General features: G+C 43.8%; 1 protein-coding gene across 2 annotated transcripts in view; it reads left to right on the top strand.

The window, feature by feature from the left end:
- Positions 1-25,391, top strand: part of ERN1 (endoplasmic reticulum to nucleus signaling 1) — a 125,732-nt gene that overhangs the window by 61,875 nt on the left and 38,466 nt on the right. Inside the window, exons 3-5 of one of the 2 annotated variants that reach the window (XM_048490950.1) lie at positions 8,731-8,764; positions 12,228-12,300; positions 23,633-23,705. In XM_048490950.1, coding sequence (XP_048346907.1) covers positions 8,731-8,764; positions 12,228-12,300; positions 23,633-23,705 — 180 coding nt within the window. The remainder of the gene's footprint in view (positions 1-8,730; positions 8,765-12,227; positions 12,301-23,632; positions 23,706-25,391) is intronic. The other variant, XM_048490951.1, reaches the window with a different exon arrangement.

Genomic DNA, 25,391 nt, shown 5'->3' with positions numbered 1-25,391 from the left:
GGCATGCGAATGCCCCGACGGCAATGCGGGTTGCTTAACCCCGAATGCAACCTGTTGTATTTTACCCGTGCGGAAAGGGCCATAGCGTTGGGAGTATTGGGTTAAAATCTTCATGGAAGATTGCCATGCCGTGGAAGCTCACTGGGTAACTTTGAGCCTGTCACCCCCTCTCAGCATAATCTGCCTCACAAGGTGGTTGTGAGGATAAACTGAAGGAGGTGAGAATGTTATTGTGAGCTGCTTTGGGTTTTCCTTGAGGAGGAAAGTGGGAAATAAGTAGATAGGCAGTTAGATTGAGAAATAGCAAAAGGATTTATTTTTTAGAATACACAGAGGACATGCTGCCATAATGTGCGGTGATGATTACGGGCTTTGGTGGCTTTAAAAGAGGGTAAAACAAAATCATGAAGGGTGTGACTAACAGGAACTTCCAGGTAGCAAGTGATGTGAAAGACCTCTTTTGGAGACCCCGGAGAGCCACTGCCAGAGTAGGCAACATTGAGCTTGAAGGACCAATGGTCTGATTCAGTCCCTGGCTGCTTCATGTGTCCATGGCTATAATTCAGAAATACTATACCTTTGAATTCTACGTTTTAGAGGAGAAGCAACATGCCTTTTTTGTGGCCTCTTCAGACCCGTCTTCCTGGTCCCTGATGGAAACAGGACCCTGTTAGACTTTTCTTTAATACATTGTTGGTTATTGTGGGGCTACTGTACTGGTTTTATTATTATGTGTATTCCTATTATAGTATTATGTATTGTATATTATGTTGTGCACCGCCCTGAGCCCTTCGGGGGAGGGCAGTATATAAATTAAATATCATAATATTAACCCATTTGTAATGCCTCAATAGGTTCTCAAAGGCTCATTCCGCACATGCAGAATAATGCACTTTCAAACTGCTTTCAATGCTCTTTGAAGCTGTGCGGAATGGCAAAATGCACTTGCAAACAGTTGTGAAAGTGGTTTGAAAACGTATTATTTTGCGTGTGCGGAAGGGGCCAAAAAGTAACAGGGGAGATGAGCTACTTTTGTTGGTAAGAGCACAGTGCTAGTTAGCAATTTAGTATCTTATCTTTGGAACTATGAAGGTTGAAGTGTCGTTTCCATCAGTGAAAACTGAGGCTCTGCCATTTTTAAGAGAACCTGAAAGGTGTGCAGTTGTGACCTTTACTTCGCAACATTAGTGAACTTCACACAGGGCTGTAACCTTTTGAAGCGATGGAAAGTGGTTCAAGCTTGTTCCTTGACAAACCTGAAATGTTGTAATAGTTTAAGGAAATGCCTTGCGCTTCTCCCCACGGAAAAGAAAACTGTGAAAGGGGCCATTCATGTAAAGCCGGGGGCCGTAATGTGATACTGATGACCTGTGGAAGATGGCTGGTTGAACAAGTTTCTACACAAAAGTGGAATCTGACAGTCTAGTGTTTTTCCGTGTGCAGTGGTAATCATGAGAATACTTAAGAAAAACTAGCTTAGCAAAAATGTGGTGGCCGCAGACTTGGTTCTGCATTGTCCTCCTTTCCAGACTGTGCAGTTCCACTGGGATCACAATACTGCGAAAGTCTTCATGGCATGGAAACACTGGATCAGCTAAGGTGTGTTCTAAATGATGCACTCACCTCAGTGAGTCATCCTGTTTCCATGTGACATAGTTGCTAATGTGTAAAGTTTATCCCCTGCTTTAACATGCAGAAATCCACCTCAAGAACTTGGCGGTGATTTGATGTGATCTTTCCAGTTTGTGGCATTTGACTATTTCCATTATTATACCCATGGTTGACGGGCATAATCCTAACTCTGTTGCTATATGCCAGCTATGGAGTTCTGATTCCAAACCATCTAAAAGAGTGGAGACTATCTAGCCACTGTGTGTCTGAGGTTCACTTTTAAATATTTGGTTTTAGAGGTTGCTTCTACAAGCTCCTTTAAAAAGCTAGCAATTATTCATGGGATATGAAACCCCCAGAGCTCTAAAAGATAAGTAAGAATACATCACATTGGAATTTTGTTTTGTTTTTTAATCCTTTATTTTATTTATTTATTTTATTTATTATTGGATTTAGGAACCGCCCACACCCCCGAAGGGCTCTGGGTGGTGTACAGCAGAGCACAAAATACAATAATACATATAAATTAAAACTCAAACATAAACTCTATAACATAGCAGCAGTCCATTTCAATAAAACATAATATACCCTGTTTCCCCTAATATAAGATATCCCCGAAAAATAAGACATAGTAGAGGTTTTGCTGAAGTGCGAAATATAAGGCATCCCCCGAAAGTAAGACATAGCAAAGTTTTTGTTTGGAAGCATGCCCGATGAACAGAACACAGAAAAATAAGACATCCCCTGAAAATAAGACATAGCGCATCTTTGGGAGCAAAAATTAATATAAGACACTGTCTTATATTCGGGGAAACACGGTAAAATAGTACAAGATGGTGGCGCCCGGTCCTAAGGCCGGGAGGGGACAGGCGGTGCTGAAAAGATAGGAGGAGGAGGAGGAGGAGGAGGAGGAGGAGGAGGCGGCGGCGGCGGCGGCTAATCTGAGTTCCCCAGATAAGCCTACACAGCTCAGGCGGCAGAGCTGGAAATCAAACTTGTTCAACCAGTTATCGAGTGTGCCCAAGCATCATGGTACATGGGAATCATAGTCCATGAACATCTGGGGCACCAGAGTTGGACACCTTTGATGTACATCATGTAGTGGATGTTAGCATTTGTGACACTCACAGCAAGTTCTTGTGCCAGACATTCCATCACCAGCCAGAAACATGGGAAAGGTATATTTTGACCAGGCCTCCGACTACTTTCAGTCATACTAATAGATACCTTAAACAGAGAAAAAGGTCAGGTTCCGTCCTTACTTACACCAACATTATACCATTACCTTTGTGTTGCATGTCATTAACTAAAAGGAACAGTTCTTACCTATACCTTCCAAAAATTGCAGCTTTCTAAGAGCTCTTAATTAAAAAGTTCTGGCACATATTTACATTGGTTTAGACAAGGCCAACAAGGTGTGCACACTATAAACATGTAATAATCCAGGAAACTGAGAGTTTTTTTAGCAGAGACCTGTCAAGCTGAAAGGTTTTTTAAAATGCACGCATTTAAAAGTCTTGTAGATCAGTACCAATAACAGTGACGTTTACTTTTTAATTTAATTGGGCCTCTCCATGGAGGCCCAAGTCACTAATATGGCAAGGATCGCCTTTTACCATTTCTGACAGGTTAGAGGGCTGCCCCCCTACTTATCCTGCCCTGACTTAGCCACAGTGATCTATGCAATGGTCACCTCCCGGCTAGATTACTGTAACTCGCTCTACATGGACCTACCCTTGAGAGTGACTCGGAAACTAATGCTGGTCCAGAATGCACCAGGTACATCTGTGAGATAGCACATAACACCTGTGCTTCGGCAGCTACACTGGTTGCCAGTGGAATTCCAAATCACATTCAATGTTTTGGTTTAAGGTCCTGAGCGGTCTGAGATCATCATATCTGAAGAACCACATTACCCCATATTGCCCTTGGAGGATGCTCCATTCCTCTGAAATCTTAAGAACATAAGAAGTAGCCTGCTGGATCCTTATTTGAGATTTGTAGTCCATGAACATCTAGAGAGCCGTAGGTTGCAGACCCCTGAACTAGAGCTACAGCTGTAATATTATGTATGTGAGGGGGATTATTGATTCTGTCTCAAAGAATCCAGTTCTATTGGTTACTGGTAGGTGCAGAAGAAAAAAGATTCAGGACAAAATAAATGTTCTTCATGTTGCATATAATTAAGGTACAGAATTCATTACCCCAAGATGTGGCAATTTAAAAGGTTCATCACATTAATAAAGTAAAGGCCCATTGAGAGCTCTCAGCCACAATTGTTAAAAAAGAATCTGCAGTGGTAAAGGTAAAGTATCATGCTCCAACTACATAAGCTTCTCAAGGGCATGTTTTAATTCTAACATGGGAAGTTCTAACATGCAAGTTCAATTCTTATCTTCCTAGGAAGAGGCACTCCTTAAAAAGTGAGCTGTCTTTTTAATCTGTGCAGCTTGTTTCTTTCCAGATTAGAATCTTCTGTTCCTTACCATCAGATTATTTCATTATATCCATCTGAATATATGGATCTCAGCTGGGTTGCACGCAGGCTGACCTGCAGCAGGCTTGAGGAATCGTTGTTTTTGAAGGAGTGCATTCTTTTAAAAAAAGGAAGAGGGAAACAGAGAAGAAAGGCACACAGAGGAGGAGGAGGAGGAAAAGGAGGAGTTTGGATTTATACCCCATCTTTCTCTCCTGTAAGGAGACTCAGCTACAATACACAGAAGAGAAAGGGGTACTTTTTTGACCCTTAAAAACAGAAGGCCAACTGGCCTTCCTCAGTGGTCAAAAGTAATAAAATAATACAGTGTTTAGCTATCAGAATCAAAAGTTGGTTGTGGTAGAGTCTGGAGTTAGATTCTAAAGTTAAATTGGATTATATCCGAACATCATCATGTTAGAAATGTGAGTAGTATAATGTGAAAAGGGTCACAGTTGTCTATATTTCTATTTAAAAAGTACGTAGGTGGTGGTTGCTTGCTGCTGTATTCTCATGGCCAAATAGACTTATATGCTGATAACACAAGGTATCCATGTTGTCTCTCTCTCGCAAAAAAAGTGAGATTCCTGCATAGGTTTTGTACTATGTTTCTGGTAGGACTGTTTTGTTTGGGGGCAGGGGTGCTTTTTGACAGCCAGAAATTCAACAAATATAGATTCTGTGGCATCTGCATTCGATGACAAGGAAACTTCGTCTGTTTGGCCTTATCAGAAAAGAAAAATATGGTCACCCTATTTATGCAGAAAAAAAATGTTTAGTGCCAGAGAGCCTGTCCAGAAGAGGACTGATTGATCTGTTATTTCACTGCTCTTGCATCATTTTGTTTGTGTGAAGAAGAAGCTGATCTAAAATTGTGGGTAGGCATAGTTGGCATGTAAATCTTGTTTTCTTTGCTCACTATATGGTTGCATGTTATCTGTTCACACCTGGGGCTGTTTTTAATCTAATTTTGTTGTATTCTTAGAACTGTTCTGTACAGTTGTGGATGAATTGTGCATGCTTTGCGCATGTTTTCCATTTGCAAGCATTAGAAGCAGAAAGAATACCATTCAGGCTTGTACAGCTATTGATGACAACACTGATAGATGTTGTGGGGGGGGGGGGTACCAGTGAGTTCTAGGCATGCTTATTGGGAAGTAAATTCAGTTCCACTCAATGGGACTTAATCCAAGTCAATGTGTATAGGATTCAATGGTGTATTTGGAGGGGGACAGAAGGAGTGAATGCCCCAGGAACCACTTGCATGTATCATGTGCGGGGGCACATTCAATCACCTCCTCTTCCCCCCCCCCCCCCGACCAAGGAGCTGCATTGGGCTACCTCAGTGGTGGTGAACCTTTGGCACTCCAGATGTCATGGACTACAATTCCCATCAGCCCCTGCCAGCATGGCCAATTGGCTGATGGGAATTGTAGTCCATAACATCTGGAGTGCCAAAGGTTTGCCACCACGGGGCTACCTGCTGTGCCACCTCCTTTTCCTGCATCCTCCACTGTTGCTGCCCGGGTTGCCCACCTCTGCTGTTGCTAGCCCCTGCTGACTGCCTCTTCCCTGAGATTAGAGGCACCCCCTGCCCCACTTCTGCGCCCTGCCCTCACCTATACACCCAGCCTCTGGCTGGTCACCTCCAAGCTCGGTCTGATGAGCCATGCCCCAGGCAATAAGGAGTCTGATGTAGAGCCTGAAGATATTGTGAGGCCAGAACTGGTTCCTTGCAAGGAGATGCAAGCAACAGAGCCCTTCTCTGCCAGCCAAGGCAGACCAGCAACAGAGCCAAGCCCTTCCCTGCCAGTGGATGCTGAGCCAGATGTGATGCAGCTGGGAGAGCCCTCAGCAGCCCCAGATGAACGAAGTGATGAACCAGCTGCATGAAGAAGGCAAAGGCAGAGACAGCAATTCAGCAGTAAAAGGAGAAGTGCCCGTATTGCCGCTCATAATGGCAAAAGGCTCTGGGAGCAAGAAACAGCAACATCGGAGGAGGATTGAGCCTTTGCAGGATCCTGACCTTGTTAGTAAAGGCATCCTATATAAACCCTGTCCTGGGCTTGGCTCTGCCTGGGTGCAACAAGTGTGTTTCACCAGGAAGCTTCACTCGCCAGGTTCCCTGCTCCCTGCCTTGTACCTCTGTGCCTAGCCTGTCTGCCTGCTTGAACTTGCTTGACTCTGGACTGCCTGCCCACGCCTTTGCCTGCTACCTGCTTTGTCCCTGGGATAGCCTGCCCACGCCCTAGCTGACACCTGCTGGCAGCACACTCGGGCAGAGGCAGGCAGGCAGGCAGCAGAAGCGCATGTAAAGGGATAGAGGGTTGGCGGAGGTTGGTGCTCAGAGGCACACCATTGGCCCATCCCCGCCATCCGTGCATCCAGTCCCCATCTGTTATTGTTATTGTCACTGATGGCCTGGAAGCTGCTCCCAAGGGAGGCATAGGGAATTCAGCTCTGTTATTCCCATGTTGCACATTCACCCGGAGGTGCAAGGGGAGTGCTGCAAGAAGCAGGTGAACAAAGGGGAAAAGAACGAGGAAGCACTGTGGCTGGCTGGGAGGAGAAGAAACAGCTCAGCATATAGAGAGCCCAAAACCTTCACCTGCCTCTGGGCAGCAGCCCCAGTGTTGGATTCTCTCCCCCCCCCCCCATTCAGGACACGGAGGGCCTCCAAAAAGTCTGTCAAACGGATCCCTGCTGGGGCCTGTCAGTACAGGGGGCTAAGCAGAAGAGGAAGAGGAGGAAGAAGAGGAGGAAGAAAAGGAGGAGGAGTTTGGATTTATATCCCCCCTTTCTCTCCTGTAGGAAACTCAAAGGGATTTACAATCTCCTTGCCCTTCCCCCCTCATAACAAACACCCTGTGAGGTGGGTGGGGCTGAGAGAGTCCTGAGAGAACTGTGACTAGCCCAAGGTCACCCAGCTGGCGTGTGTGGGAGTGCACAGGCTAACCTGAATTCCCCAGATAAGCCTCCACAGCTCAAGCGGCAGAGCAGGGAATCAAACCCGGTTCCTCCAGATTAGAATGCACCTGCTGTTAACCACTACGCCACTGCAAATGCAACAGCCTTTTCCACATGTGATCCCCAACATCCCTCTCCCCGCCCCCCCCCCCGCCCCCCTCCACACAAAAATTCTTCCTTTCCAGGACAGGACAGTTTCCCAAGCCTCTTCTGTCCCCTTTATCCTTTTTTCTATTCCTCAGTCCAAAATTTAAATGTATTATTTTGTAGTACAGCAACAATGGCTCAATAGCCAGGTCTTTAGCTACTGCTGACCTCTCAATGTTTCCAATATTTCTGGACTATGTTCACTTGCATTATTCAATAACATAAATTTGTAGAATAAATGAGTGGTTTTTCTGCGCAGTAAAAAAAAAAGTCAGTCTGTGGAGGGTAGGTCTACCCAATGCTTTTCAATAGGCAGACTGGTCTGAATGGCTAAGATTTTTGTACTCTTGTCTGTACTCAGCTCATCAAAAATGTTTAAAAATAGAGAACTATATATTGCCAGAATCAGTCGGACGAGCTGAGTACAACTACATACCCGTATATACTCGTGTATAAGTCGACCCGAATATAAGTCAAGGCACCTAATTTTACCACAAAAAACTGGTAAAACGTATTGACTCGAGTATAAGTCTAGGGTGGGAAATGCAGCAGCTACTGGTAAATTTCAAAAATAAAAATAGATATGGTCAGGCTCCATTTGGGGGTCTCTGCCACTCTGCCATCTCACCAATCTCAAGGTCTCTGCCACAAACCTCTCCATCCCGCAGCTTGTCCAGCTCACCCGGGTCAACTGGCTGTCACTCTCTGAGTGCCAGGGACCAGCCGCCGCCAAGAAGAAGGCAGAGGCAGAGAAAGCAGCTGAAAAGGGGAAGGCATCAAAGAAGGCAGAGGAGAGCAAAGCAGAGAAGGAGGCTGAGAAAGCGGCTGAAAGGGGGGAGGGCAGAGAAGAAGGCAGAGGCAGAGAAAGCGGCTGAAAGGGGGAAGGCATCAAAGAAGGCAGAGGAGAGCGAAGCAGAGAAGGAGGCTGAGAAAGCGGCTGAAGGGGGGAGGCAGAGAAGAAGGCAGAGGCAGAGAAAGCGGCTGAAAGGGGGAAGGCAGAGAAGAATTTAGTGGGACCCTCACTCGCGTATAAGTCGAGGCGGACTTTTTCAGCACAAAAATGTGCTGAAAAAGTAGACTTATACACGAGTATATAAAGTACTTTTTGGGCTGAAAGGGCACCCAGGATCGCAGCCTGCAGAGCAAATGTCCTGGGGCAACCTTCAGCAAATGGCAGCCGGGAGAATCCCTTCAGCTGCGCACAAAATTTCAGGCTCAAGCTGAGGGTGAAACTGACCAGAGAACAAAACAGATGGGTGGGCAGAAGCCTCTTTTCCCTCCTGATGCCTTTGCTGTCCGGAACCAAGCCAGAAGCTGCCTGTTTTTAAGACGTCCCTTGGACATCTTCGTTTGGGGGTGCAGAGTGAAAGGAAGCAATCGCCTCTTTTTAAGTTATCCCACAGAGGTCTTTTTTTTTGTGCTTCACATAATGGACCATCGGTGGTGGTAGTATATCATGGGCTACAACCTTGATGTGAGATCTGGGTGCTTTTTAGCTTGACATTGACTTTTCTTATTTTGTTTTGCAGATCCTGTACTTCAGGTGCCATTACATGTAGAAGAGTAAGTCACCTTCATTATTTTTTTCCCCATTTTTCTTGACTATTGAGGTTACAGCTTGGTTTTCATTGACAAGTTAAGCATTGTGGTAAATGCAAGGTTCTTAATATCAGTTCATTTCAAACATAATAACAAACCATGGCTAGCCTAGAAGGATCGTCAAGCTTTTATACTTCCTGCTCTCCCTCCTTCCATTACTCACAGATAGCTAATGAATGACTTCTGCTTTCATGGCAAACCATAAGTTGCTGATATGTCCAGACCAGCAACTATAGCTTGCTCTTTATTCAGGTTCAAAACTTGGAACAAACAATTCTGACTGGGAAGGTACGTTCAAACCATAGTTTGCTGTTTTGGATATTGATTGATTGATTAGCTAGAAATAAGATAAAAATTAAACAGAAAGAACTCACAGAACTGGGAACTCAGCACGCATTGCCTCCTTGGAGCCCCTGTTAAGATATATTCTGTTTTGGATATCGCCACAAAAGCAGACATCTCTGGCAATTGCCAGATTGGCCATGGTGGTGGAAGGGCATGTACAAACCCAAGAATCCCTGAGGATCATCCATGTAGCAACAAGGGCAAACTGAAACTCTGACCCACTGACTATTTTGTTGCCCCAAGTATGCAAAAGTTAGATCTAAATACTCCAGTTTGATTCCTCTGTTCCCATGGTTTGCCATTCTGGTAATTGAATTGGCCAAAATAATTGACACCAAGATGTCAACTAGGATCCAGTGATTTTGTTCCTCTCACGCTTCTGTTCAGCCACTGCCAAGGCTTTTCTCTGCTATGATGCTTGCGACTCAGTGAAGAAAGCAGGGAGGCTTCCACTGTCGTTATAGGGAAGAGGGAAGGAACAATGTCACAGGCTCCTTTTATCTTTTTAGAAATATTATGTGTCTTTCTGGTCTGTCTGTTTTACAGATATTTTCTGCTGTTTTTTAGTCTCTGGCTTGTTTTTTAAAAATGTTGATAATGTATGTTGATTTTATTTGTAAGTCAACTCAAGCAGGACTTTGGAGAGGCGACATATAAATCTCCTAAATGAATAAATACATAAACAGTGTCGCAGCATCCAAGCCCGTAATTCAGTGAGATGAACTATTATTATGCACACAAAGGCAAAAATGTGAAAATGCCTCATTGTTTTCTTTAGTCCATTTCATCCTCAGCTGCTCTCCTTGCCAAATTGCAGACTGGTCTGTGCATTTGTCATGGTGCCACTGAAGATTAAAAGGGCAGGAAAAACCTGAGTGTTCACCTGGCTGCTTTTGCTGTGATTTAAACTGTAGTCAAAAGGGGAGACAAGGACATAAGCATTCATTGTTAACGTAGTCCACAAATACAGTGAGATAAAACAAAGCACAAAGATCTTTCATGTGGCCTATGCCTCTCTAGAATATGTGGTTGTATGTAAAAATTGTGGGCTGACATGCCCTTTGAAGCTCAATCACACCAATTTGAAGACAAGTGTGGATTTCAGTAGGAATTAACCTGCCTGTGAACATGTTTAGTACTGGCTGTTAGAGTGCATGTAGAACTTTACATGGCTGCAGGGAAGAGCCATATCCAACGTATTGGTCCCCGACACATTATTCCATTTAAATGACTGGCAAACAGGCTCATTCCGCACATGCAGAATAATGCAGTTTCAAACTGCTTTCAGTGCTCTTTGAAACTGTGCAGAATGGCAAAATCCACTTGCAAGCAGTTGTGAAAGTGGTTTGAAAACGCATTATTTTGCTTGTGCGGAAGGGGCCACAGTGAGCAAAGGGTATCATCTCTTTAAATGGGCTTTAAATGGTAGCCTGACTCACAGAAATGATGGAAGTAAAGCTTGTCCAATGGCTTTTCCCCATGCCAGAATTTAGCTACCTGCTAAATTTTTCTATGTCAGGCTGTGCACTGCTAAGGAAATTTGAGCAGAGGTGGTGAAGTCATGGTAAACTCTACAGCTGTTCTAGATTTATTTCGCGGTTGGCTGGATGCAGAATTTTGAGAACAATAAGATGGCTGCGTGGGGGATAAGACCAGAAGTGTATCGGGGGGAAATGGCACCCAGAGACAACCCCTTCCCCAGGTGCCCCCACGTCCCCCATCCCCGTGCTCAGGGGCGTGGCTTGTGGGCACTGAGCCCTGCCCCCCGGCCTCCATGCAGGCCTGCAGGACCTGGGGAGGGCAAAACGAAGCCGGCCTGCATGGAGGCCAGGGGCAGGGCTCGGCGGCAGCCCAGGAGGGCACTGTGGCTGCCAGCTGCTGAGCCCTGCCCCCTGCCTCCTTGCAGCTGGCTGCCCAGCTCCTGAGTCGGCCTGCGGGGGGGGGGGGGCTCGGTGGTGTGCACCCATGGACATGGGTGAGCCCATGTCCCTATAGGCCCGTGGTGGCGAACCTTTGGCACTCCAGATGTTATGGACTACAATTCCCAGCAGCCAATTGGCCATGCTGGCAGGGGCTGATGGGAATTGTAGTCCTTAACATCCGGAGTGCCAAAGGTTCGCCACCACTGCTATAGGCCATACACCTCTGGATGAGACTGATAACAGCTACCGTGGAGTTTAACATTAGGAGGAACGTAAGCAGGTTACCCAAAATGTTAGGAGGTCCCAAGCCAAGCACTCTCCTATAATAAAGTAAGCTGTTTCCACATGGATGCCCCCCAGAGACGCAAAACTAATTTATTTATTTATTTATTTCATTCCATTTTTAAACCGCCCTCCCCCGGAGGGCTCAGGGCGGTGTACATCAACATCAAATAAATACAAATATAAAAACAATCTATAACAATATTAAATTCATAGAATTTAAACAGTTTAAAATTTGCAGAAGGCGACTTATCCCAACCCCATTCCCGCCCATGGGAGACCAAGATGGTATGAGGGTCAGATGGTCATCCCGGCTGGCCAAAAGCCTGGCGGAACAGGTCCGTTTTGCAGGCCCTGCGGAAACTCTGAAGGTCCCGCAGGGCCCTGGTCTCCTTAGGGAGCCTGTTCCACCAGGTAGGCAGTAAAAGCCCTGGCCCTTGTTGTTTTGAAGAAGCACCTACTCTGATGGAGCAGAGGAAAACCAGGACTAGATCTTAGCTTTGGGGAAACTCTTTGAAAACATGGTGACGGGCACCAGGGCCACATATTTCAAAAGGTTTTTCCAGGGAGGTTTATCGGCCTCTGAAGCCTGAAATAAATCTGTCACACTAACCTTCAAAAATGTGCCATATGATTTTTGAAAGAGGTGATTCAGCTGCCTCTGGAGTTCAGACCACACAAGTGTGGTGTAATTTGCTGCTCGAAGTTAAAAATAAATAATTCACATGTCGGGTTTTTTTCCTCGAGGAGAAAAAAAATAGCACTATTTGTGTTTCTAAAAGGAAGCTGCTGCCTTTGCCGAGAACTGCCATTGTGCTTTCTGATCTCACAAATGCAAATTCGTTCATTGGTGTTTTAATTCTTTTTTTAACTCCTAGACCGGCATTTCTTCCTGATCCTAATGACGGCAGTCTGTACACTCTTGGTGGCAAGAATAGTGAAGGCTTGACTGTACGTATAATTTGATCAGGCACGTCGTTAGGGCTGACAACTTGTTTCAGTTTGCACTCTTGGTTTGCAAGGGGTGATTGGCAGGTTCGTTGCAAGTGTTAGATCTGCGAGTACACCCTAAAGCAGGGGTGGGCAATTATTTTTTCCATGGGGCCGCATAAGAAACAGAAAATATTGTGGAGGGCCGGGCCAAAAGGCAGGGGGGCGAGGCGCTTTTGAAAGCCCCGCAGAAGCGGGTAGCCAAGGCAACCGGCTTCTGCTGGGCTTTCAAAGGCGCCTCGCTCCCCAACACGGCAGGGGGGCCAGTCAGGGTCACCTGGCGGGCCGGATGAGGCCCACAGGCCGTATAATGCCCAGGTCTGCCCTAAAGTGTGTCCAGCTCTCCCCTGCACATTTCAGCACCTGACTGTCATCAGCAAACCTGAGGTGGGGAAGCTGGCAGGGCTTTTGGCTGGGCCCGCTTGCTGTTGTGACTCCCACATTCACTCACTGCCCAGGGCCACCGGGGAAAGCATTGCAGGCAGTGGTGAGCATGAGGAGAAGGAGAAGGAGGAGGGTTGGTTTTTATATCCCGCTTTTCCTCTACCTTTAAGGAGTCTCAAAGCTGCTTACAATTGCCTTTCCTTCCTCCCTCCACAATGGATACCTTGTGAGGTAGGTGGGACAGAGAGAGTGCTGAGAGAACTGTGACTGGCCCAAAGTCACCCAGCAGGCTTCAGGTAGAGGAAGAAGAGTTAATGTTTATGCCCTCCTTCTTCTCTACCTTAAGAAGTCTCAAAGCAGTTTAAAATTGCCTTCCCCTCCCCACACAGACACCTTGTGAGGTAAGCAGGGCTGAGAGAGTTCTGAGAGAATTGTGAATGGCCCAAGGTCACCCAGCAGGCATCATGTGGAGGAAGAAGAGTTAGTTTTAGTGCCCTGCTTTTTCTCAACTGTAAGGCTTCCCAAGGTGGCTTACAAACCTCTTCCCCTCCTTTCACCTCAACAGACAACTTGTGAGGTCGGTGAGGCTGAGAGGGTTCTGAACAAACTGACTACCTCAAGGTCACCCATTTGGCTTTATGTGTGGAATTGGGGAATCAAACCTAGTTCTCCAGATTAGAGTCCGCTGCACTACCCACTACTACACACTGAGCAGTGGGAGAGCTCAAAAGTGGGCTGGGGAAGGACTCCCGGACAGGTGGGACACATGTGGGTATGGGGAAAGGGAGCTGGGCATGTGTGTGGGCTGAGTGGTGGACAGAAGCGAGGAAGAAGCCCTGGGAATTCCCTGTTCAAGGTCCCTCAAAACCTGGAACCAACCATGCTGCAGAGCATCATCATTCATGATTAACTGCGAGAAATCTTGATAATTCACCCAGACTACTGATTTGAGTCTGCTCTCCCTCAGTAAAATGGAGAACAGGCACAGTTAATTACATTAGAAGCAATAGTCTCTCTAAGGCAGTGGTTCTCAACCTTCCTAATGCCGCGACCCTTTAATACAGTTCCTCATGTTGTGGTGACCCCCCCAACCATAGAGGAGCGGTGTCTCGGTTCCTAAGACCATCGGAAATATGTGTTTTCCGATGGTCTTAGGCGACCCCTGTGAAAGGGTTGTTCAACCCCCAAAGGGGTCGCAACCCACAGGTTGAGAACTGCTGCTCTAAGGTTTCTGTACCAGTGCATGGAAGCTCACTGAGCAGAACTGAGCCACCAGCGAGAACTCCCCATGCGGGCCGGCTACCCAACCGGCGCGGCACCAATATGGTACCTGTGCAGACATGCAGCTCACAGGGAACATTGATTAGAACTAATTAGGTCTTCCTTTATTTACCTCATATATACGCCTGTGGTGACCTGAAACAGCTCACACTGTTTTCCTCTTCTTAATTTTATCCTCACAACAACCCTGCAAGTGTATGTCTGGCCTAAGATTCCATGGCAGAAGGGAGATTTAGACCAACGTTTCCCAGTTCCTGCTCCAGCTCTCTAACCACTACACTGCTCTTGCTCCAAATGGAATAGCTAGCTTCTCCACATTTCAAATGCAGCTTCAAGACAATATTGCTATATGGAAATTTCCTAGCAAATGAAAATGTAATAGTTAGGCATTTTGAAAGATGCAGACAGGTTGATGCCTAATATAACTTGGTGTTCTTCTAGGCAACAGATATTAATGTTTGTGTTGCCCCCCAGTTTAGGTGCCTCCCTTCTCAAAATGCCGTAAAGGTCTGTACTCGTAATTCTTGTGGTTCCTAGAACCGTGCATTGCTTGTGCAACTTTATTAAGTGCTGGTGCCAGTTCAGAGTAACAATGCCAGGAACAGAGACACCCACACTGTGTAACACCTGCTTCTCTGGATTTCCAAATTCCTGGCTGGGAAGAGAAGTAGAAGTTACCAAGTGCATAATGAGTGTTGGGAAAACTGATTTGGTTTTCTAATAGACAAGTGTCTTTTGGCTTATTTTTTTCCATTATATTTCACATGCAGCACTTGAAAGACATTATGGTTCCTGGAGCATCTCTTGAAGAGCCATAACAGTTATTGCCTGAAGGTATTAAACAGCCTTGTCGAGAAATCCAGCCTGTACTGGGAAAGAATGTGGAGAAAGTGTATTAGTGGTAGGGAGGTACATGAGTTCTAGTATTAACTTCAGTACAAGATGTCTCTAGTTCTCTTTAGTAAAGGTACATAAAGTGTTAAATGGGTATGATTGATCCTACCCCAATAGATGTTGCTTGCCTACTCACTTGAGAGCTACTGTTTTATGATGAAATTCAGATAAATATCTGCTTCATACCGCTTTCTTTTCCTGGAAGCTCTCATGACTTCCTCTTACCAAGTTATTTATCAAGTTATAACTTGATAAAGATAAAATTACTGAATACAATGATAGCCAAGTATGTTACAAGGGGTAAATCCCCTTTGTATGTTGCCTTCTTGGATCTCAAAGGGGCATTCAATTCAGTGAACAGAGAACTCTTATGGGAAAAACTTACGGAAATGGGTATTGATGGTAGGCTGCTTGCTCTTATCAAGGCTTTATATACAAATATCACCCTCCAAGTGAGATGTGACCCTTTGGGAAGACTAACGCCAAAAATCCAATCCTATAAAGGTGTTAAACAAGGCTGCGTTTGGGCCCCCTTGTTATTCAATCTGTTCATTAATGATCTGTCCCCTGATCTAAAATCAGTCAACTCACCTTGCCCCAGCTTTGGTAATGTGACCCTACCACTACTTCTATTTGCAGACGATGCATTATTACTCTCTAGAACGAAGAGGGGCCTAAATTCCTTGTTATCCAAATGCAGTGATTATTGCACACGGAATTCTTTATCCATCAACCCTGCTAAATCTAAGGTGGTTGTATTTGCTAACACTTATAAACCCAGTAGATGGATGTTAGATTGGTTGAACAAGTCAAGTTCTGTAAATATTTAGGAATCGTTTTCCATCATAAAGTCTGTTGGTATAAACACAGAGACCTAGCCATGACAGCTTGTAGGGCTACTGTGGCGGGTGTGGAGAACTTTTTCTTTACAAAAGGCACTAGGTTTATCCCTGCCGCAGTTAGAGTCTTTAACATGAAAGCGATTCCTCAATTGCTCTATGGAATCCCCTTGTGGATTAATGCTTGGAGCCAAAAAGTTGAAAGGATTCAGTCAGCCTTCTTATACAAAATATTCGGAGTGCCACATTGCATTCCTTATGCTGCACTCTGTTTGGAAGCGGGACAACATCTTCTGGTTACGAAAGCTTGGCTGGCCACCCTTAAGTTCTGGGTTTGCCTGTGCTTTAATTCGGACACTGGTAGCCTTATCAATCATATCCTCCCCCAACTCCATGGATCTAAGTGGTGGCGGGCAGTTGAAATTAAAATACTTTCCCTGGGATTCTCCTGGGACTCTTTACAAATGCTACCTCCTTCCGAACTCTTTTTCCAACTAAAAAGGCGACTCCTTGACCAGGAGCTACAAGTTCTACAAGACCAAGCGCGAAGTAACTGTTCCCCCTTCTTTTTCAACATCAAATTCAAAACCAATCTGATTGCAGACTATCTGAGTATACTCCAAGAGCCCAAGCTTAGATGGATATACACAAGGGCTCGTTGTAATTCCTTCCCTTGTTCTGTACTCCAAGGGAGGTTTCTTAAAATTGACTCGCAAGAGCGGAAATGCCCCCACTGTTCTATAGTGGTGCAATCTATGGAACATATAATGCTTAATTGCCCCAAATACGAAGAAGCTAGGACCAGGCTTTTGACTCTTCTTCCTGCTAAGTTTAAGGAATACTCTGTGGCTGGGAAGGTTGCATTCCTACTAAACAACTCTTCTTCTGTGATTTTAAATTCTGTAGCTAGGTTCCTTTTAGGAACTTTGGAATAATACCTGTGATGGTTTTATGTATGGAACATTTGCCTGGATAATGCTGGTTGTTATATTGGTATTATGCCTAATAAAGGTTTTATGTATGTATGTATGTATGATAAAATTACAACAAAATCTAGAGTATGAATGGGAATGTCTATTTTGGGCCTTCAATTCCAAAGACCCTAAACAATTTTGGAGATGTGTTAATAAATCCCTCTTGTTGAAACAGGCCCCTCAACATTGTATCCCTCCGGAAACATGGTTTGCCTACTTTAACCAAGTATTTAATGATAGTACCATATCAACGATTGCAGACATCAATCTAGAAAACATCCCACACTGGCCTCCTGTATCTCCCCAAGAGATAAATCTTCTATTAAAAGATCTGAAATATGGCAAATCTCCAGGCCCTGACTTAATTACTTCTGAGCTGATTAAATCCAACATAAGCTGGTGGTCACAACTCCTGTCTTCTGTTTTTACCCAGGTAAATTCAACAGGAAAAATACCAAAAACATAAGAGATAATAGTTCCAATCTATAAACAAGGTGATTATCAGGACCCTGTTAACTATCGCCCCATCAGCCTGCTGTCTGTAGTGGGCAAATTATATGCCAGGTTCCTCTACCTTAAACTAAACAGACGGATTCAAGAGCAAGAGGTCATAGGACACGAACAAATAGGTTTCTCCAGAGGAAAATCTACTTATGACCATGCAATAGTCCTGGCCCACCTTGCCCAAAAACAGTTAAAACAACAATCAGGCAAGCTCTATGTTGCTTTTTAGACTTTAAAAAAGCCTTTGATTCGCTATCTAGAGAATTGTTATGGAAGAAAATGGAGGATTTGAACATCGACCCCAGACTGCTTTTTTAAATCAGGCAATTACACACTAACACCTCTTGCTGGGTAAAATGCACTCAGGAGGGGGCATTGACCAATAGTATCTTAAGCAACAAAGAGGTGAAACTGGGGTGTATAATTGCTCCGACCTTGTTTAACATATACTTAAGGGACTTACCATGGGAACTTAAGGATATTGATGGACACAGCCCCAAACTGGGAAATACACATTTACCGGCGCTTCTTTATGAAGATGATACTATTATAATGTTGTACACTAGGGTAGGCCTGTTACGTTTAATGAACAGATGCTACAGCTACTGCAAATTAAACAAGTTGGAACTTAACTTTGATAAATCAAAAGTTATGGTGTTTGCTAGATCATGGAAAAAACAACCCTGGAAAGTAGCGACAAAATAAATTGAACAAGTCAAGAAATACAAATACTTAGGTATTTTGTTTACTTATAATCTTTCTTGGACAGCCCATGTTAAAATGGCATCAGTAAAAGCTACTCCAACTGTAAACGCTTTAGTGAATTTCTTTTATACCAGAGGACACCAATACATTCCAGCAGTAATCAAGGCATTCAATGCAACAGTAGTTCCGCAGCTATTCTATGGCTCCCCAGTCCTTTTCTTAGCTCAAAACACCAGTCGAAACACTCTACACTCTAAATTTTTGCATAGGATTATTGGTTTCCCCAACTGCGTGTCTTACGCAGCCTTACTCATTGAACTAGGCCTATGTTCCTTAACTACCTTGGCTTGGATTAGAGCAACTATATACTGGTTAAAAATCCACCACCATTCCAAGCCAGGCAGTTTTACATGCTTACTGCTCTCTGAACTTAACATTTCAAACTGGCATGACAAAATAGTTGATAAGATTACAGAAATTGGCATATCCGTGGATGAAATATCAATGTTATTTTATCTAGAGGCAAAAAAACTGTTAAAAGAAAAATTCCTTGAATGGGATTATCAAAGATCTTTAATAGCAGCAAATTCAATTTGCTCACCTCTAAATCAATCATTGGTTGAAGCAAAGGGTTGTATGTCTCATTATTTACTCTATATGATTAATTTTAGATTAAGATGTACATTCTCTTTAGCAAGATTCAATATTTTGCCATCTGCCTTACTCGAGGGTCAATTCCAAAAAATACCAAAGATTGAAAGATTATGCCCTTGCAACAGCATACAAGTAGAAACACTAGAGCATGTCATGTTTCACTGTGCAAATAGGGAATACTTAAGGTATAAATATCGACCATTGTTTACATCTTTTAATGTAGATATGACAGATGATCAAAGGATAAAGTATTTCCTGGATGGATCAAATCAGGATTTTTCTGAATTAGTTGCCAAGTTTCTGTTGGATATAATTGGTACATCTGCTAAGGGAGATTTTTATATTAAATGATGGTTATTTGAACTGTAACTATGTTATTCTGGTTGTAAAATGTTTCTGGTTACAAAATGTTTTACTGTATGATGCCAATAAAGGCTTTGTGTGTGTGACTTCCTCTTACAACTTTATATTCATCATTTTCCTTTTCAAATGCTCGAAAGACACATTTTAATAGGTGGCAGATTTTTCTGAAGATCTTGTTTTTTGATCTCGGATGTCCTTTAGAATATAGGTCCACATCATACTGCTGAATGCAATGTGCTAGATTTTTAAGGTACATTATAGCTTTGGGGGTAGCACCCAGTTGGGCTACTTTTTTCCATCCCTTCAGAAAGTTTTAAATGTTCAATATTACTTCAGTATTTTGGTATATTGTCACCAAATTCTGGGGAATATTTTGAATCCAATGTACTTCTGTGAGGCAGGAGAAGTATCTCTGTGCCCTGCTTGCAGATAAGGAAGCTGAAACATGACTTTCAAAACATTTTGAGTGTGTGAAGATGTCTTTCAGCCCGATCCAGAGACTTTGGCAGGCAGGGATGGAACCACTGTTGCACCACCTCCAGAAAGCTTCCAGGCTTCCATGAGGAAGCAACAAAATCCAGAAGAAAACCCGACCGTCTGAAAGTCCTCCAATGGGCCAAATGGACTTAACACCAGGCTTTGGGGTAGCCTAAGTCAGATGGTGCACTAGGGGCATTCCTGGGCCAAAAATCCAGTGGAAGTCAACTAGGATCCCCAGAAACACCCCCAGCCTGCCCCCAACTGTGCCAGCATCCACCTTTGAGCTGGCGTAGCTCTGCAGGTAGCAGGCACTTCCAGGTTTTGGTGTCATTTTTAGTTTGGCCCTGAAGCACTGTTGAATGCACAGGGTGTCTCTTCACATGCTGCAGGTGACGAGGATCATTTTGAAGACATGAAACCCCCTGGTCTATCAAAGTCAATATTGTCTCCTCTGGCAGCAGCTGTCTAGGGCTCATTCCACACATGCAGAATAATGCACTTTCAAACTGCTTTCAGTGCTCTTTAAAGCTGTGCGGAATAGCAAAATCCACTTGCAAACAGTTGTGAAAGTGGTCTGAAAACGCATTATTTTGCGTGTGCGGAAGGGGCCTAGGTCTTTTACATCAGTCATTACCAGGCCATTCTATCTAGAACTGAACCTGGGACCTTCTGCATGCAAAAGCAGATTCTGTACCACTGAGTCACAGCCTCTCCCCCTAAGCATGATAACATTTTTCATTTAGTCTATTAGTTAGTTTGCTTACAGAAATGGTTTATTAAACTACACTCATGGACCAGCTTGGGGGGAAAAAAGGCATTGAGATAGAATAATGTTGTGCAGTATCAGTGCAATAATAACTTTAATAAGTTTACAAACCAGGACCTCCCACATTTTGTAAGCGCCGTAGCAGCACTTCGCTACTGTGTATGAGGCTGCATTGTCCTTCTCAGCAAGCAGGAAGTTTACCAAAACATCGTCAAGATGTCCAGAGCAGCCAAAGGTTCTGTGCAACAGAGGCCAAATTAAGCAGCTCCTCACCAGCCTGTACCTCAGATATGAGGAAGTGTTAGATTGCTTATTTTTTCCAACGGACCCAAATGCGGCTGGCCTCCACCCGGGCCAGGGCTTCTACAGCCCTGGCCCCTGCCTGGTGGAATGCTCTCCCTCCAGCTGTCCGGGCCCTGTGGGACCTTAATGAGTTTCGCAGGGCCTGTAAGACCGAGCTATTCCGCTGGGCTTTTGGGGAGACCAGCCGCTGATGCGCCCTCCCCTCCTCTCCTCCCCCCCTCCTATTTAACAACTGGGGGCCCTGCTGTTCCCTCTTAGGGAAGTTTAAATATTGGACGCTATCTACTGTTATTGTTGCTGCTGTTGTTGATATATTTTATGATTGGATGCTGTATTTTAATGTACACCATCGCCATTGTATGATGTGTGCTTTTATTTTTGTTGTAAACCGCCCTGAGCCCTCTGGGGGAGGGCGGTATATAAATTCAAAAATAAATAAATAAATAAATAAAAGTAACTTACACTCTACCGAAGTATAATTTAACTAAACTATTTAAACTAATAAAACACTATTCAGATATAATGAAAGCAAACCTGGGAGAGGCAATGCTTGTTTCAGTAAAGACCTGGGTCCTTTTCTCCAATAACTCCAACCAGCTGAGTTCTCAACGATTTATTGTAAAAGTTCAAAGCAAAGAAATAAAACATAAATGCAGTTAGAGATTGCTCAGCTGAATGCAGTCTTATTATGACGTTCTTTGTCCCCATTCCGGGAACCCATAGTCCAGAGATCCTTCTCTGACTACGTCTCAAGATGGAATCCAAAATCCTTTGTTTTCCCCCTCTCAAGAAAACTCTGTTCAGGCCACAAGGTAATTTAGGCCTTTTTAAAGGTTCCCTTTTGAAGTTGCATCCTAGCACCTCTGCATAGTTTCCTGTTTTCCCTCCAGGAGATCAAAAGGCAAAGATGCTTTTCACAGTCATATGTGACTTCCCTTTGCTGTAGCGATAGCATCGTTCCATGACACAGATATACACAATGACCAAAAAATCACATGCCAAAGGCAAGCTGATCTAGCAGGTTTTTTCTTTTAGGACCCACGGGCTGTTGGTCTTTGGTTCATGCTGAAAATCTTGGGGTTCTGACCACCCCCAGATTGCAGATCACTGTGCTTTCTCAGTAAGACAGCTGTAAGGTCCTGGTACAACGTTCCATAAATTGGACTCTGGATATGAAATCAGAAGTCTTTATTGGGTTGTCAGCAGAGACTCAAACGACAAGAAGCCTGGATCCTGGGTTCTTGCGAACATATTTATTCCTTTTGGTTTCCCACTCAAACTCCCCCTTCCGTCTTCCCACAGATTAGTAGAACAACAAGGTGTGAAAAGCTTTGTTATAGAGTTCTGCATGTCTCAAAGCCAGATGATAGTCTTCTGCCGGGAGCCTCATTCCTTCCCCTTCCCTGTTCCGGAGGGGTAAGTGCGCTAGGGAGGGCAAATCTGCCAGCACAGGTGCGCACCACTCCCACGGGCAGATTTCCCCCACCCCCGAAGGGGGTTCATAGTAGGTAGAGAAGTCAACGTGGTGTAGTGATTAAGGTGTCAGATTATGATCTGAGAAAAGAGCCAGTGTGGTGTAGTGGTGGATTCTAATCTGGAGAACCAGGTTTGATTCCCTACTCCTCCACTCTCATCTGGTGAACCAGGTTTATTTTCCTGCTGCTCCACATGAAGCCTGCTGGGTAACCTTGATCTAGTTACAGTTCTTTCTGAACTTTCTCAGACTTATGTACATCAGAAGGTGTCTGTTGTGGAGAGGGGGAGGGAAGGAGTTTGTAAGCTGCTTTGAGACTCCTTGCGGTAGAGAAAACCAGGTACAATTCCAACTCTTCTTCTACCCTTGGCTAGCATCTCTAGCTTAAGGCAACAAATTCCATTAAGATAAAACAGGTAGGAATTGGAACGAATCATGTGTACTTGTACTTTTTGAGGGAAATGTACTATAAAAGTCAATCCATGTTTATATCTGGTGCTAAATTGTATCTATCTTCTTCCATCTCTTGCTCAATCTTCTGTAATTGAAGCGTACTCTAGGTTTGTTTTAATTATTCAAAATTATATAATCTGCCTTTCTATCACTTTTTTCAAAAATCCCAGACAGCTTTTTTGTCTGTCTAAAATGAAATTAAATTAAACTCCAATTTTAAAATGTTAACTAACAAAATAGAATAACAATAACTGTTCAAAACAACCAGCTAAAAGCAGCACCAAGTACTAAATAATAAGCAACAGCACATTAAATGCATATGTGGAGCGTGCCATGCAGTTGCAGCTGCTTTGCAGCAACCCTGTAGGGTTTTCAAGGCAAGGAATGAACAGGTGGTCTGGCATTAGTTGCCTCTGTAGAAGAACCATGGTATTCCTTGGTGATCTCCCATTCACCAGGGTGACCCAGCTTAGCTTCCGAGATAGAGCCAATCTTGACCACCCAGATGATGATATTAAATAGTGACACGTAAAAAGATCTCCCTGCAAAACCAAAAGCTTACCCTACCTCAGAGGCACTCCGAAAAAAAAAACAGGTCTTCAAGACAACAGCCAGAAAGTTAGGAGAGAGTAGCAGGCAGGTTCTGGAAGGTCAAGGAATTCCATAGTCAGAACAGATTGCTGTACATGTTTTAGGGGTGAGCGTCTAAGTTGTCATCTTTTTCCACTGTAACCAAGGTGCATTTGAACATTAGCACAGAGAGATAACATCAGCTGCTATTTGCGGTGTTTTCTCCAAAAGACCATGAGATCCTATCTTGAGAATGTGAACAATGTTACTGTGTGTAATAAAGGGGAAACAAAAAGGAAAACCTGCTAGACCTCATAATTAAAACCAAAGTGGAAGAATAAGACAAAGTTGAGAAGGACGATAGGTCCACTTGTCCTCAGGTACTTTTCTTAGGTGGCACGTTGTCATGGCAAAAAACTACCTGGGCAGCTTCATTGGTGCCAGGGGTTTGCCATGTCATGTGATGTAGGGGAGATGCATATTATAGATTATTCCAACTGGTGCTGACGTGTACGGAAGGCAAATTTCTTTAAAGTTACTTTGAGACTCTTAAATGTAAAACCACAAAGCCTGCTGATTGCTTTTTTTTCCCTTTTGAAACCACAATTGTGTCAAAATAAAGTATCTAAAGTCAACTCGTATATTCTAGAAACTGCCATTCACCATTCCGGAGCTGGTTCAAGCGTCCCCTTGCCGCAGTTCAGATGGAATTCTATATATGGGTAAGGCCTAATTTGCTTTCCAAACGTTAATTGAATTTAGAGCGTTGTCACAAAAGTACAAGTCACTCCATATAGAGGCAGCATTCTTGTGTGACAATTTCTTCCCTGGCTTATGATGGTTGATTCTCTGTCCTCTGGATATTTTCTGATATTTATAATCCAGATTTCATTTGCTTAGAAATATGGCAGTGCAATCCTGACCAGTTATTTCCTTCTAAATTCACTGAAATTGAGAGATTTAGAAGAGTAAAAAAAAAATTTTTTAATCTAGGGGCACTTTGAAGATTAACGAAATTTATCTCAATAAAAATGGGTTGTAAACCATGAAAACTCAGATTGAAATAAATGTTTTTAGTTCTACTTTACTACGATAGACAAATGCAGCTTTCTCTGCAGCAATATTAGAAGGATATAAATCTGTTCAGGATAATATTAGAAGGATATAAATCTGTTTAGGATTGCATTTTAAGTCACTGATCTTTCCCGCTGTGAATTGTTTTGGCAACAGGCTGTTTTCCCCTATAAATTTTTCAAACTTTGAATCTCAGTCTGGTTAACTATAAATCCAGTTTATAGCCAAGTAGATCTCTACCTATTATGTGGATCTTTCGCTGTACTCTCTGTACTCTGGATTCATGTCCAGGAATACCTTGGAGATCAACAAGACCACACAGCCGAGAAAACCCACAACACCCAAATATGAAATGTTCTATGTATTGTCGAAGGCTTTCACGGCCGGAATCACTTGGGTGCTGTGTGGTTTCCGGGCTGTATGGCTGTGTTCTAGCAGCATTCTCTCCTGACGTTTCGCCTGCATCTGTGGCTGGCATCGCCAGCCACAGATGCAGGCGAAATGTCAGGAGAGAATGCTGCTAGAACACGGCCATACAGCCCGGAAACCACACAGCACCCAAATGAAATGTTCTTTTCCATAACACTACATTTTGAAGAGCATGTGTAACCTCAGCTTATGGGTTCGGTGGGGCAGAATTTGGAAGGAGTTTGCAACAACTAAATTTTAAACAAAATGGTTTACTTTTCTTAACATATAACATCAAACATTAACATTTAACGTAACACTTCAAAGTTCTGTTAAGTTTCATTTCAAGTCCTTCTAATTACAGTCTTGTAATGCCAAGTCCATTTCTTCCTGCAAGTTTATTGGCTCATGAAACTCCAGAAGCTTGGTGTACTGGATTCAAGATGATGAAGGTCCCCAAAAGAACTCTCACCATTCACCCACAAAAAGCCCTGAAACAATAAATTCTAACATTTACAATATAGCAAAATAAACAACTCCCTTCCCACTAGTTCCCGACAACATTGCAGTTAGCTTAAACAAGGTGTTAAGAGTTTATAAAAGAAATAACTCCAGGTCCCAGCCTGGTAGCCTTGCTTCCTCCAACTTCATCAGTTTTGCAGCCTCCTGCGGCTTTCAGTCTCCACTCCTTTCTGGGTCATAAGAACATAAGAACAAGCCAGCTGGATCAGACCAGAGTCCATCTAGTCCAGCACTCTGCTACTCGCAGTGGCCCACCAGGTGCCTTTGGGAGCTCACATGCAGGATGTGAAAACAATGGCCTTCTGCGGCTGTTGCTCCCAAGCACCTGGACTGTTAAGGCATTTGCAATCTCAGATCAAAGAGGATCAAGATTGGTAGCCATAAATCGACTTCTCCTCCATAAA

The sequence above is a fragment of the Sphaerodactylus townsendi genome, linkage group LG03 (genome assembly GCF_021028975.2).
Source record: "Sphaerodactylus townsendi isolate TG3544 linkage group LG03, MPM_Stown_v2.3, whole genome shotgun sequence".
Taxonomy (NCBI): domain Eukaryota; kingdom Metazoa; phylum Chordata; class Lepidosauria; order Squamata; family Sphaerodactylidae; genus Sphaerodactylus; species Sphaerodactylus townsendi.
This window is presented reverse-complemented; position numbering and strand designations above follow the sequence as displayed.